The sequence below is a fragment of the Canis lupus genome, chromosome 5 (assembly GCF_011100685.1).
Source record: "Canis lupus familiaris isolate Mischka breed German Shepherd chromosome 5, alternate assembly UU_Cfam_GSD_1.0, whole genome shotgun sequence".
NCBI lineage: Eukaryota > Metazoa > Chordata > Mammalia > Carnivora > Canidae > Canis > Canis lupus.
The window spans coordinates 61,986,314-62,001,713 of record NC_049226.1 but is presented as its reverse complement, the minus strand read 5'-3'; the positions used below and the strand labels follow the sequence as shown (position 1 = coordinate 62,001,713).

Below are 15,400 nucleotides of genomic sequence, written 5' to 3'. Positions count from 1 at the left end.
ACACATTCTTTAATTAAAGTTCAGCATCAACAAATTTTTAAGGACCTGCTATGTTCCAGGTCATGAGAATACAGCAGTGACCAGAGCAGAAGGCCCTGCCCTCATGGAACACAGAGACACTAGATAGACCCACTGCATGTCAGAGGCTGTGGAGAAAAGCCAGAGCAGGGTGAGGGGACATAGGAGGTGAGGGAGGATCGTAAGGCAGCATTTGATTAAATGAAATTTGTGCTCACAAATCACTGAGTGTCCATCACGGAGAAAGCTTACTGTGTTATGTATTTGAGAAATAAGCACACAGATGGATGGTAAGAGCTCCTGGCAGTGGGGCTGGCCCCCACAGCTGGTCCTGTTGAACACTGATTTCATGGAACCCCATCAGACAAGGTCACCTTGTGTCTGTCCTGGACCAAGACAAAACAACAGCGCCGGAAAGCAGGTCTGCTCAGACAAAAACAACTCATTGGAAACACAAAAATAATCCAACACCCCCTATTCTGGCTTACATGCGAGATGGCTGCTTCTCTTCCAATCAAAGCAGTAGCCTCAGATGGTTTGTCCTATTTTCTGGATTAGAATTATTGAGATATCCAAGCAAAGAATCACCTCTTCATCCAATCCAGAGCACAGCCCTGCTTCTTGGAGCCCCCACCCCGCCGTATCACCCACCCCAAATCCCGTAGGTCCTTTTCAATACCTCCTTACTGAGATACTGCATGGTTCCTCGTGATACATGGTTTTATGAAATGAGTCAAAAAACACAACTTTGTTTGGCTATCAGTGTGCAGTTTTTTTTTTTTTTTAAGATTCTAAAAAATTTGTTGACTTGAGAGAGCCCACACAGAGGCTGGAGGAGGGGCAGAGGGAGAGGGAGAAGCAGACTCCCTGCTGAGCGGGAAGCCCAATGTGGTACTTGATCCCAGCTGGGCTCAGCGCCCATTCTCCTCATAGATCTACGGTTCCGTTGAACTCCACACCCAGACCTCAGACACAAGGAATATTCTAACTAAAAGCCTCCTGTGACATCAGAAATATGAAAAAATGTTGGCGGAAGCCTTTTGGGCCTCATTCAGGTGACATTTGAGTCATTCCCTTGAACATTGCCTAAAAGGGGCTCCTATGCAATTGGATGAATCAAATCAATAAAGAGAGTGGATATTTACCTGGCACCCTTCCTCTCCCGCCCTCATTCGCAATGCGTGACGCATCCCCCGGCGCATTAAGTCCAGACCCGGAGTGTCACAGCTTTGGCAGCTCATCCTTCTTTGGAAAGTGGCCTTCTAGGTCACAGGGATGGGGATGGACGTGTCGGCTAGAAAAATGATGCCTGAAAGTGAAGATGCAGCCCATCTGTGGCTGCCTACAAGGTCTCATGGAAATGTGACATTTTCAAGACAAATGGATGGACTTGTCTTTTAGTTTATAAGAATCTAGGCCCATCGAGTAGTGCTGTTATCACTAGACACGTTGTGGTCACTCCCTTTTCAGGGAGGGCTGGGCAGGGCCATACTCTTCCAGTTCCACAAAGTGGCTCCTCTCAGGCATCCCTGCAGTGGAAGGACCCCTGAGCACCCAGGGCTCCCCTTGAAAGCGCTTGGTCACAGAGCTCCCCCCTTCCAACAGTGTCAAGTACGGCGACACAAGCAGCCCGGCCAGACGTGGGGCCCTGTCGCAGGCCCAGCGCTCATAAGCTGCAGGAACTTGGCAGGCTTCTGGACCTTGTGCCACCTCCCTTCAGTCATCTGGAGAGCAGAGACGTTGCTGTAGCTCTGTCCCTCATCCTGGAGACTCTGGCACATGCTGCACGCACGGCGCAGAGCTGGGACACCTGCGTTGCCATCATTGTTACTATTCCACCGGAAGAGGAGGTGCTCAGCCTATGAGGCTTTTCCATGTTATTTCCTGAGCCCATTCTAATCAGTCTCTCAATGCTCGACGCCATCAAAATTGCTCTTGCCAAAGACTTGGTAGGTCTCCTGGGCCCTCATCTGCCCCTCCTGTCTGCCCTCACATTCTTGGGGACTCATGAGGCCCTTGTGGCTTTACACACCTGCTGATCCAGGTATTATCTACGGTCCAGGTCCTCCTCCTGGACCCTGCACGCCTCCAGCACCTTCTTGACCTCTGCCCAAGGTGAGGGGCTAGTAGGCACCCCAAACCAACATGTCCAAAGCACTCTTGACAATCCTGTGCAAACCTGCTCCACTCATGGCTGTCCACATTTTGTCTACAGGGGACACCGCCCTTCCAGGCTCTCAGGCCAAGAACACTGAGGTCATCCTTGATGTCTGTTTTTCTCTCGCACCTGATTCTCCAGCAAATCCTACTGGTTGGTCCTTCAAAGTAGCTATAGTCTGGCCATTCCCACCACCCCCAGTTCCAGCCTCCAGAGGGCGGTCTCTCCACTTCTGCCCTGCCCCCCTTGAGGACCTCCCCACACAGGGGCCTGGAATGAGTCTTTTAAAACATAATTCACGTATTGCCATCTTTCCTCCAAATGGGCTTCCTACTATACTACTCACCTTAAACTGCAAGTCCTTAAAATAGCCATCAGGAATCTGTATCTGTCCCTCTACCACCTTTCTGTTGGCAAAGCCTCACTGTTCTCCTCCTTGATCAACTCTACTGGAGCCACACTGACCTCCTGGGTGTTGCTCAAAGAAGGCATCACCCAGTCCTACCCCAGGGCCTTGGCAATCACTATTTCTTCTGCCTGGAATGCTTTTTTTTTTTTTTTTTTTTTTTTTTTTGTTTCCTCAGATAGCCACGTGGCACTCTCCTTTTGTTCCATATAGATCTCCTACCTAAAAGGGCCCCCCTGCATCCCAACACCCTCCTAAGCCTGGTGTTTTTTCATGGCATCTATCATCACCTGATAACCTGGATGAGAACGACACAACTCCCTAATTTAAAACCCTTTCTTGGGGCAGCCTGGGTGGCTCAGCGGTTTAGTGCCGCCTTCGGCCCAGGGCATGATCCTGGAGACCCAGGGTCAAGTCCCACATCAGGCTCCCTGTATGGAGCCTGCTTCTCCCTCTGCCTGTGTCTCTGCCTCTCTCTCTCTCTCAATCATGAATAAATAAAATCTTTAAAAAAAAAAAAAACCTCCCTTGGGGGCACCTAGGTGGCTCAGTGGTTGAGCGTCTCCCTTTGGTTCAGGTCATGATCCCGGGGTCCTGGGACCAAGTCCCACAACAGGGAGCCTGCTTCTCCCTCTGCCTATGTCTCTGCCTCTCTCTCTCTGTGTCTCTCATGAATAAGTAAAATCTTAAAAATAAATAAATAAAATCCTTCCTTGCCTCTCCTCTTCGCTATTGAAGGACAAAAATCCAAATTCCTCAACTTTGTGATGTGATCTAGTCCCATCTACCTCCCAAGTCTTAGCAAGCTGGGTCCAGCTTTCTGCAAACACACTAAGCACCTCCTCTGCGCCTTGGTTCAGGCTGTTTTTTCAGTCGATCCTCATTCACCTCTCCCACGAAGCTCCTGATACTCCTGGGGTGGTGCTGGGTGGCTGTGATTCCCAAGGGTTAGCGCTGTAGTGCAATCAACAAGGGAGGCATTCAATAGCCACTTACATGCGATGGTTATCTGAGATATAAATTAATATAAATTAAGCCTATAACGAATATAGATTAGGTTAAATTTTTCATTAACATACATTAACTCTACATCTGTATAACCTATGATTTTACATGAATAGAAATGAGTGGATCCCCATGATGTCTGAAATGTCATCGGAATGTGTCAGGGACGAAGTTCTGCCTCCAGACTGGTGTCAGCGCTGCACTGTTGGTGCAACTGTGCAACTGTTTGTTCACTGTTTGTGTCACAGCGCAAATACGTTCCTGATAGATTGTCACTGAATTTTGATGGTCAGTGCTAAGAAAGTGCTGAAAAGGTTCAAAACACCTGGCAAAGTCACTCTTATCAACTTCTTTCTAGGGAGCTGTCATAACTGAGGACCATACGCAAAAAGTTATGCCCACAGGACACAAGGGTAGAGACGGCAGCAGAGATGGTGAACTCAGATCAGTTTCAAAACAGACCAAAAAGAGATTTTTGACTTTTATGTTACCCAATAGACTCTGGTGCTCCATGGGTACAAGTCACCCAAAACACATCATATTAACTGTTTGCTTCTGCAAGACACAAAAGATATCTCTCTGGTTTAAAAAGGTAATTTACAGGGTGCCTGGGTGGCTCAGTCCATTAAACATCCGCCTTCCGCTCGGGTCATGATGCCAGGGTCTTGGGATCAAGTCTCACATCAGGCTCCCTACTCAGTGGGAAGTCTGCTCCTCTCTCTGCCCCTCCCGCACCCTCTGCTTGTTCTCTTTCTCTCAAATAAGTAAAGTCTCTGAAAAAAAAAAAAAGTTAATTTGCAACAAATAAAAGGGACTCCATCTCTTCCAAAAGGTGGTCATCGTCCACACCTGTTCTGCCATAAACACAAAGCTGCGTTGCTTAACGCAAGGACTGTTAGGACCGAATGATGTGCTGTGCATTTCTGGGACAAGGTGACATTGTCATTGATGGTCTGTTGAAGGAAAAGAAGCTAATTTTCTTTTGAGCTTAAGCCTTTAGTAGTAACTTAATTAGGCCATCCTGTAAAATCATCACTAATAACTGTCAGAGGAACCCCTGAGTCACCAGAGGATGACGAAGCTTGGCAGAGAGCCTCTTCCAGAGAGAAGAGGCGTCTAAAGTTCACCGCACCTCTCTCAGAATTGTCCTCAAGGGACACCAACAACCCCCACACTTCAGTCTGCCTGCTTCCCGACCTCACTGCAGGACTTTGCTTCATGGGTGTCATAATATCACACACGTGTAATACATACATACATACATACATACATATATGTAATATATAGGTATGCAATATATACAATAAAATAGTATTTTAATGGAACAGCCCTTTACCCTAACACAGCTTTTTTACTTTTGAAATATTACATGCTAGTTCTTGTCCATAGTCCTCTTTTTTTTTTTTTTTTTTTTACATAGGGTCAATCTCCTTGTATCCTACTTCTTTAACATTATTCTGTTTTCCAAGTTTCCTTTTTAAAATTTTTTTTATTTTTTTATTGGAGAGAGAGAGAGAACACAAGCAGAGGGGAGCAGCAGAGAGAGAGAGAGAGAAGAAGAAGACTCCTCGCTGAGCAGGGACCCGGATGTGGGACTCAATCCCAGAACACCGGGATCATGACCTGAGCCCAAGGCCTGAGCTACCCAGGCACTCTGCCTCCCCCAAGTCTCTTTTCTTTTTTAAAAAATTTATATTTAGGGCAGCCCCGGTGGTGCAGCCGTTTAGTGTCACCTGCAGCCCGGGGTGTGATCCTGGAGACCCAGGATCGAGTCCCACATCAGGCTCCCTGCATGGAGCCTGCTTCTCCCTCTGCCTGTGTCTCTGCCTCTCTCTCTCTCTCTCTCTCTCTGTGTCTCTCATGAATAAATAAATAAAATCTTTAAAAAATATATCTATTTATGAGAGAGAGAGAGAGAGAGAAACATGTAGTGGGAAGAGGCAATCTCAAGCAGACTCTGAGCTGAGCATGAAGCTGTATGTGGGGCTCCATCCCACGACCCCGAGATCACAACCTGAACTGAAACCAAGCGTCAGAAGCTCAACTGATTGAGCCTCTCAGGCGCCCATGTTTTCCAAGTTTCTATAATCAGTTATTATTTGAATGATCACTAAAACTATGTGTTGCTAAGCTCCATGATCTTCTAACTTATACATTTATTTTGGGCATTTAGGGCTGAACCAGGTGCCTGTGGGTGTGTACTATTTGACAGACATAGTGGACTTACAGAACTTTTTATCATTCTTGTTTTTTTCTTAATTTTATGTTTATTTATTTAGTTAGAGTGCACGGCATGGGGAAGGACAGAGGGAGAGGGAGAATCACAAGCAGACTACCTGCTGAATGCAGAGCCCCGATGCAGGGCTCCATCCTTGAGATCAAGACCTGAGCAGAAATCAAGAGTTGGATGCTTAACTGACTGAGCCACCCAAGGACTCTTGTTATTCTTGTTTTTTTAATTAGTTGCCAAGAGAAATCATGAATAGCCCTTAAAATTCAGATTTCTAATATTGAGATTTGGCAACCAGCAGTAGGAGTCCACCCTCAGAGAGAACATAAACTTTCCACTTTGCCACACTCCTCACCACTCACTATTGTCATTCATAAAGCCAGCTTTGCTCATTTACATGATCACTTCTTGAGTCCTGTATGCAGTTCAGTCTGCATCCTTTGACTCAATGTTTTGGACTCCACAGATAAGGCTGTAGAGGATGCCTTCAGATAATGTTTTGCTTCTGCTGTATTATTTCCTTAGGGTATATTTCTGAAAGCAGGATTACTGGGTGTACTTCTTCTCCTGCTATATGGTATTCCATTTGGATGTCTGTTGGGTCCACGGTCCTCTCTTGGGCAATAGCTGCCCCCAGGCACCCTCCCTGCGGGCGTTCAGCAAAAGCTGGGCCAGTTTAACGCTTTATCCCAGGAATCTGCAAACTGGATTTAAAGATAAGATGTAGGAGCTGATCTTCTTAAACTGAAGAAAGGCCAATTTTGGGCAGTGGGGTGTATGTTTGGTCAAATACATGTGGGAAAGAAAAGAAAGCCAGTTCTGCAAAGAGCAAAAAGATGAGCTAAAAGGCAAGGAAATTTGGAGCCAGAGAGAGGGAGTCTCCTGGTCCAAGGCTGTGTCCACCACCTGGCAGTGGAAGAGTGCTATAGGTGCTCAGGTGTCCACTGAATGCATAGACGAATCCACCCTCCATCCCACTAGACCTGTGAGCATGTGAAATTTCCCTGACATCGTCACTGTCCCTGTCCAGGAATTGACAATCCCTTGCTGCCCATCCCAGGGATCTGGACCATTCCTGCCCATTAGCAGCATGCCCCTCCTTCCTCACCAGTAATAGGACGCTCAGGCCATTCCCCTATTTCCTCTGGGAGATCCCCCAAAGTATGGCTCCCCAACTCCACCTGGGTCTCTGCTCACATTTCCCCTTCCCAGAGGCTACTTGACAGGCCCTCTGACCGTCTACCTCACTGTGCACCGTCTCTTCCCTCTGCTTTATTCCTCCTTATAGCAATAAAAAACTATCACAGCAAATACTTATTTTGTTGGCTATTGCCTCCAGTGAGACAGTTCATGAGAGGAGAAAACTTACTTTGTTCACCATTCTGTCCCTGAAACAAGGCCCGACACATGGTTGACACCTCATTCATTGGTTAAACATATTTACTGAGTGCCTATTACATACAATGACCTGAAATATGTAACCATGCTGGAAGGTGCTTAGTACAATGGGATAAATTGAGAGAGGCAAGAGTATGAGTAATGCTGGGGATAGGTTTGTTGCAATTTTTAAAAAAGGTTTTATTTATTCATGAGAGACACACACAGAGAGAGGCAGAGACACAGGCAGAGGGAGAAGCAGCTCCCTGCGGGGAGCCTGATGCGGGACTTGATCCCAGGATCCTGGGATCACAACCTGAGCTGAAGGCAGACACTCAACCATTGAGCCACCCAGGCGCCCCATTTGTTGCAATTTTTAAGTAGTCAGCTCAGGGAAGGCCTCATGTAGGAAGCAGCATTCTGGCAAACACTCAAAGAAGGCAAGGAAGAGAGCCAGGCACACATCTGAGCAAAGAACATTTCAGGAGGGGAGCAGCCACTACAAAGATCTTGAGGCAGTAATGTGTTCAGGAAGCCGTCGAGTTAAGCTCTAAGGGGAGAGCATCATTGAAGAAGTGAAACATGAAATAGGAGGGCAGCCCCGGTGGCGCAGCGGTTTAGCGCCGCCTGCAGCCTGGGGTGTGATCCTGGAGACCCAGGAAGCCCGAGTCCCACATCGGGCTTCCTGCATGGAGCCTGCTTCTCCCTCTGCCTGTGTCTCTGCCTCTCTCTTCGCTCTCTCTGAATGAATAAATAAATAAATCTTTAAAAAAAAGAAAAAGAAACATGAAATAGGAGCCAAGGGAGATTTAAGACACAATCAACCTTATTAGGTATCAGTTACATAGGATAAAATGTACCCATGTACAGTTTTGGTCAATGCATATATATAACCATGTAACCACTGCCTTGGGCAAGATATAGAACATTTTCATTCCCCCCCAAAAGTCCCCGAGTCTCCGCACAGTCAACCCTCCACCTCCTGTGGAAGTGTGCTGCAAGTTCTAGAATTTCATTTAAATGGAATCATGCCACATGACTCTCCTGGGTCTGGCTTATTTCACTCTGCACAAAATTTTTTCAGATCACGCTGTGTTTATCAGCAGTTCCTTTGTACGTTAAGTAGAACTCCATCCTAAGACTTAGTATGGCTTGTTTATCCATTCGTCTGTGGATGGACCTCTCGGGTTGTTCGCAGTTCTCTGCTATTATGAATAAAGCTGCTATGAATGTTCGCATGCAAGTGATTATTGCATCTATGTTTTCATTTCACTTGAGTATATGGAGACCTAGCAGAAGGATTTCTGGGTTATATACTTTAATGTATGTTTAACTTTATAAAAAAGTTACAAACTGTTTTCCAGGGAGGTTGTGCTGTTTTGATTCCCCCAGGGGCTCTGCATCTTTGCCAACATTTGAGATCATTGGTCTTTTAGACTGCAGCCCCTCACTGTGATTTTAATTTGCATTTCTCTGATGAGAACAATGTTATTTCTTCATGTCCTTATTAGAGACTTGCACACTGTCTCTTGTGGAGTATGTATGCATTCCTTTCATTGGGTTGTTGGCTTACTGGGACATGGTTCTATATAGATATAGATATATTTTATATCAATGGAGAAGTCTTTCATCAGACATGTTTTCTGACTTTTCTCATAGCTGGTCTTTTCATTTCCTTACCAGTATCTTTCTCAAAGAGCAGATGTTTCTAATTCTGGTGCAGTTCAATTTATCCATTTCTTGCTTACATGGTTGATATCTCAGCTAAGAGATGTCTGCTCGCCTCAGGGTTGTGAAGGGGTTCATGTTTTTTTCTAATAATTCTGTAGTTTTAACTTTTATTTCAGGTCCATACAGAGTTCTGAGCAAGGACCTGACATGATCCGACTTCTGTGTCAGAGGCATCCTTGTGCTGTGTGGACGCCAGTGGGGTGGAGTGTGGACCTGAGGGCACCCACAGGGAGGCCATGTGATGGTCCAGGCTGGGGCCAGGCCGGGCAGAGTAGGAGCAAAACACAGCAGTTAGGCTTGGGAAATACTCATCAGTGAGGTTTTCAGGTTTGTGTTCCATCCCTCCTCAATGAATAATATTGAAATTTAAGACATGCTCTGATCCTGAGTGTTTGCTGTGCATTTTAACTTAGCTTCACTAATGTAAAGAACCGGTTTTAAGTTTTAATCCAAATATTGTCATTCTTCCGGTATGGCAGCCCTCAGTACAACAGGACAACTCATCAATCACTCTTGAAAGATTAAGGAAAGGGAAACTAACACATTCCATGTCATGCTCTGCATCACTCCTGCTAGGACTCACAAATCCATGTCTTTTCCCTTGGCCACTTCAACTCATGTATGACCCTTTCTTTGACTCATGATTTATTGCTCTCAGTTACTCCTTTTGCCAGATTTATAAACGTAACTGTTCTGTCTTTATATAATACCTACTTGGGACACTAGGCAATGACAGTAAATTTATTGTCTATGAGTTGTTACCTTGAAAAATTACATCAATGCAAAGTGATTGCCTTTTAGCCTCCATGGCCAATAAATTTAATTTTTTGGAGGGGGTGATGTGAGTCATAGGATCATATATATAATCACTGATCACAGAATGAGGAGCAAGTTGGAAGTTCTGAGCAACAGAAGCCAAGAAGGGAGACTCCTATCTCTTGCTCGACATGTATAAGCTGATATCCTGTTTGCTTTTCCTCGGATGCTTACATCCTCATTTCTCTCTGCCTGTCCCTGACCCCAGGGAAGAGGTCCTACAGCTCTCAGGTAAGATGAATTTGTTCCCCTTCTGTTTGTCTTGAAAAAGTCTTCAAGGGTCTCAAACGCAAAGTTAGAGATAAGAATGGGAATTCTTGTTTGCAGGAGTCTTGTTAAATTAAATCCTAGATATGGAAAAAATACTAGAGGATCCTTACAGAGCACATTTTAGTTTTTTTTTCTTTCTAAAGTGTAAGAGGAAATAAAAGGTAGCTTTGCTTATTTCATGTCATATCTGCAATCCAAACTTTTGGTCAATTTTTTTTTCGATTAAAAAATTGTACTACATTTTAAACATCATTACTTTTAGTTTCTATTTTAAATGAACTGATTAGATGTAGAATTTTGTTGTTCCAATTATAGATTAAAACTCTTTTATATTTAGTTAAAAAGCAATCATCTGACATGTGCTATATGAAACAAAAATGTTTATTGAAGAATTAAAAAGGGACAATCTGGAGCTAGAGATGACATCATTTTCCAGGTCAAGTATCTTGTCCTTTTGATTGATGTTTCATTCAGTTTAAGTGTAGGTTGAATTAAAAAAAATCATATTAAAAAATAATAGTTTGGCTATTTCCTCTTAATTTAGTTTAAGACATAAAACAACTGATGCATAAAAATTTTAAGTGGATTTTAACTTGTCTTTAACTTTGGGTACTTTTAGACTTTTTTTTAAGGAAAAAAAAACTCTTCTATACCATTGATTTTGTCATTCCTAGTGTCTAAGTTTCTCCAAGAGGCTTTTTGATGATAGGCAAGCACTGTTGGCCACTCATGTCTGCCTACCCACTGCTACAGCTCCTGACCTCCTGTCCTGTTCCTGGCTAAAAACAGGCATTAACTTTGTTGAATCTCTGCTATTTAAAAAGAAAAGTGCAAAGCAAACATGAGATGAAATCAAGATTGATTATATCACTGTCTTCAATGAAAATGTACATATTATTATGACTTTTTTTTTTTAAACTCAGATGAGTGCATTTTATGTAAACCCTTAACAGGTGGTAGCCTCCCTTCAAGTTCTTGCCTCAATTTTTCAAATTTATTTGTTCCAACATAAATGAGCCTCATTACACACACACTTACGTGTGGCCAAATTTTACAGGTTTTTCATTAATATTCTTCAGAAATATTGTGAATGTACTCAGATGCCTTTATAATGAATTCAATTCATTGTCTTCCAAGTGAAGTTGTAGCTAAAGATCTGTAAGCTGCAAGCATGCTGGTATTCTGGGACTCCTGGAGCCTCTGACTTCAGCACAGCAGCAGCCAGCCAAGAGAGCTATCCTGGTGCCAAGTCTCCACTGAGTGTGCCTTCCACCGTCCATGCGCATCCCATACTCATCTTACACATCTTAACCATACATCTTATATTAAGCTGACCAAATTTCACATTAAAAATGTTACTATCAAAGTCTTGAAAGAGTATTTCAAAGGCTGACTTTTTTTTAAGATTATTTATTTATGATAGACATAGAGAGCGAGAGAACGAGAGACAGAGGCAGAAACACAGGCAGAGGAATAAGCAGGCTCCATGCAGGCAGCCCGATGCGGGACTTGATCCCGGGACTCCAGGATCACGCCCTGGGACAAAGGCAGGAGCTAAACCGCTGAGCCACCCAGGGATCTCCTGATGTTTTTCTAATAATGATTATATTCAAATCTTGAAGGCTAGGAAGATAAGGAGTGGTGCCATCTTATTTGGTTTACTGGAACATAAACAATCTTGGCTCCCAGAGAGGCACCCCTTCATTTTCCCTCTCCAATTTTATCCTCAAATATCTACAAGTAAAATGTAATGAGCAGCAGTAAATAGAAACCAAAAGGCACCACTTTTGGAGTGGAAACATTTTTTAACTGGTCCTGTGGCTCAGCTCTGCTCTCCTATTCAAGGCAGCTGAGCAGCTTGGCAAAGTCACACATGGCAGTGAAGAGTCAGACTTAGATCCACTCCTGATTTTCTGTCCTGCCAGCTTGCAAATCAGACATAGCATCTTCACCTCTCTGTTAAAATACTACTGACAAATCATGAACACAGCATTTGAGGCATCTCTAGTATTCTCTCCCTGCCCCAGTGCCCCCCAAAGACAATAGGGAACAGAAGTAATTAAAGGGCGAACACTGTTACTAACCTGTATTATTACTCTGTGTAGCACATGATGGAGATGCAAGATTGGCCTTGGATGAACTGGAAAGAGTGTCCCTCTTGCAAATGCTGCTGGAGAGACCAGGGGCAGAGAGGGAGGACGGTCTTAGGGAAGCAGGTAAAATAATTCTTGCATGTCTAGTGGTCTAATTTTTATTGCTACTGAATTACTCTCTATTTCTATCTACTAGATGAGGTTAAACACCCGTTTAAATAGAATAATAATTAAATAGAATAGAAAGATGACCTATAATACAGGCTAATAAATTGCCCAACATTCTCCCTTTCTGGTGTGAAGACTCCTCTGCAATCTTGTTTTCTTTCTCATTGACTCCTTGCATGCATCATGCTCTCCTTGGCACCTCAGCATAATATAAATTTTTTAATGCATAGATTTATTTGGATAAGGAGGGTGTTATTGCAGTTTCCAATAAGTGCCATTTTAAATCCTGCTCCCACTTGCTAAAATCTTAAGCAAGCTACTTAATCATCTGTTACCTCAGTTTCTTCATCAGTAGGCAGGGTTTGTATACATACCTACCTCTCAGGGCTGTTGTGAAGTTGATGAGAAAATGCAAGGAAAATGCTCACCACAGTCACACCCAGCCCCCAATAAACCATCAGCTTTTACTGTTTTCTGACTGTATGCCTCTATGCACTGACACAGGTGATCAGAACATTCTGGAAATGAAATGGAGGCTTTTTTTGAGGGGGAAGGGCAGAGCAGAGGGAGAGGGAGAATCTCAAGTAGGCTCCCTGCTGAGCATGGAGTCTGAGGGGGCTCGATCTCAGGACCCTGAGATCATGACCTGAGCCCAAATCAAGAGTCGGACACTTAAGAGACTGAGTGACCCAGGCGCCCCGAAATGGAGCCTTTTAATAGACACTGTTTAATATTAAGAAAACTCGTTCATTTAAAATGTTTCTAATAAACTACTGAACTGATAACTTCTTGGGGAGAATGCAGTGCCCTCTGGGAATTCTATCAGCAAGAAAGAATAAGGGTCCCTGCCTAGCTGCCTTCAAGTAAGTATCGCTACAGAGTGAAAACAGAAAGATTAGAAACTAGACATGACTTAGTCCTCTTATAGTCTAAGTAAAACAAGCATAAAACAGAAATCACAGATTTGATGAATAGTTTTCAAATACTGTCTTACAGGTCTCAGTACCGACATTGCTAACCATAAAGGAAGTATGAGAAAGGTAAGTGACTCTATTTATCACAGTTAGGTGAGGCATTTTATACTTCAAACGGTTCTAAATTCTTGAACGGGGTTTGCCCTGGGTGAAATCATACCTTCAAGCATGTGTTGAAATCGTACCTTCAAGCCAGTGTTATTTCAAAGCATTAATTTTTCTAAATTCTGATTCCTATATGTGACCCTAAGAACTCACCTAGTGCCTGTTTGGGGTATATTATTGTAACAGGTTTAAAAGAACAAACAAGAGGTAAAGCCATCCTCTCCAGTCTGTCACCCCTGTGCTTTCTCTTTCATCATTCCCACTTATGGTCCAGGGGCCAGCAGCCCTGCTGTCACTGGAAGTTTGTGAGAAATAAAGGTTAATTTCAGGGGAAATATAGGATCTATTTCACACAGAAGATAGTAATGTAGAGAACAGGCTACTGGTCGAGTATTTAAATAGAAATAGGTCAATGAGGGCTTGGGACACATCATGGCAATCAGAGGGCTCAGTGGACGGGGGGACCCCTGGCTGGGTGCAGGGAGTCCTTCCAAAGCCATCACACTCCAGGCTCTCACCACAATTACATTCCACACAACAGAGCACACACACTTTTCAAAGGTCCTAAGTCTTAGCTATGGTTCCTTTTTCTTGTAGGGGTCTTAATTCACTGATAACCTATGTTTGTTTGTTTGTGGATTTAATTTCAGGCTTTCTCTGGACAAGATCCTAACATTTTCCTGAGTCATCTTTTGGGCAGAATCAGGAAACCAGATAAGAAACACGGACCTTCCTCTGAATGCTTCTGGAAATACTGTGTCTGAAGTGAAATGAACACCTACCTACTAGTCAACTCAAAAACAATCATCTTAGAAAGTTAAAAACAAAAATGCCTGATTTGAAAATAGGAAAAAAAGAAACCTAAGCAAAATAAATCCTCTATGTTTTGCAAATATCATGAGTGGTTATTTTACTTATAGATGTGTCCTGAAAATTTGCAATTTTTCCTTCCATCAATTTATCCTTAAAGAATTCTTTGAGGGATGCCTGAGTGGCTCAATGGTTGAGCATCCACCTTTGGCTCAGGGCATGATCCTGGAGTCCCAGGATCGAGTCCCACATCGGGCTCCTCACATGGAGCCTGCTTCTCCCTCAGCCTATGTCTCTGCCTCTCTCATAAATATAAAATAAAATAAAATAAAAAAGAATTCTCTGAAAAATTAAAAGTAAAGCTAATAAGTGAAAATTAAGAAAAAGTCACAAAAATAAAATTTAGTTAAAATAGTTAAACTACAAATCGCGGGCAGCCCTGGTGGCGCAGCGGTTTAGCGCTGCCTGCAGCCCAGGGCATGATCCTGGAGACCCGGGATCGAGTCCTGCGTCGGGCTCTCTGCATGGAGCCTGCTTCTCCCTCTGCCTGTGTCTCTGCCTCTCTCTCTCTCTATAAAAAAAACAAACTACAAATCGCTTAAATATTATCTTATTTCTATGTCCTATTAACCTTGAAAATAACATTATTACTTAAAAAAAAAATCAATACCTTGGAGTGGAAAAATTCCCTAGGTGAAGGATATATAAAGATGTGAGCTGGTAAATGTCTGACTTCTCCTCAGTTTTTGGCAGGTGAGTTCACATGCTCAGATCCCTCTTAGCTGCCAAAGTGCTGAACACTTGAAAGCTTTCATCTCTTAACACTGACATCCATTTGATCTCGGTTCCTGTGAGCTCAGGGCTCACAGCTCACTTACACTAGATCGTCTCCTACAGAGTGAAGAAAGCTGAAGAGGGAGCTCAGATTGTGGAATGAAAGGAAGAGCCTGGTTTGTTCACTTTACTTTTATTATTATATTTTAATTTATTATTTATTTTTTAAAAAAGATTTTATTTATTCATGAGAGACAGAGAGAGACAGAGAGACAGGGACACAGGCAGAGGAAGAAGCAGGCTCCACATAGGGAGCCTGATGTGGGTGGGACTCGATCCCGGGACCCCGGGACCACGCCCTGGGCCAAAGTGGGCGCCAAACCACTGAACTACCCAGGGATCCCCTATTAACGTATTTTTAGAGAGTGAGCGCATGAGTGAGAGTGAGAGTGGGGTAGGGGGTAT

The 15,400-nt window shown here is 43.6% G+C and overlaps 1 protein-coding gene across 1 annotated transcript; it reads left to right on the top strand.

The window, feature by feature from the left end:
- The first annotated feature begins 2,163 nt into the window (after positions 1-2,163).
- Positions 2,164-14,179, top strand: UTS2 (urotensin 2). The gene is given in 7 exon segments (XM_038538817.1): positions 2,164-2,286; positions 9,446-9,521; positions 9,524-9,609; positions 10,686-10,800; positions 12,117-12,227; positions 13,269-13,310; positions 13,994-14,179. Coding segments are annotated over 7 exon segments (675 nt in total). The 3' UTR covers positions 14,116-14,179.
- The last annotated feature ends 1,221 nt before the right edge of the window (positions 14,180-15,400 follow it).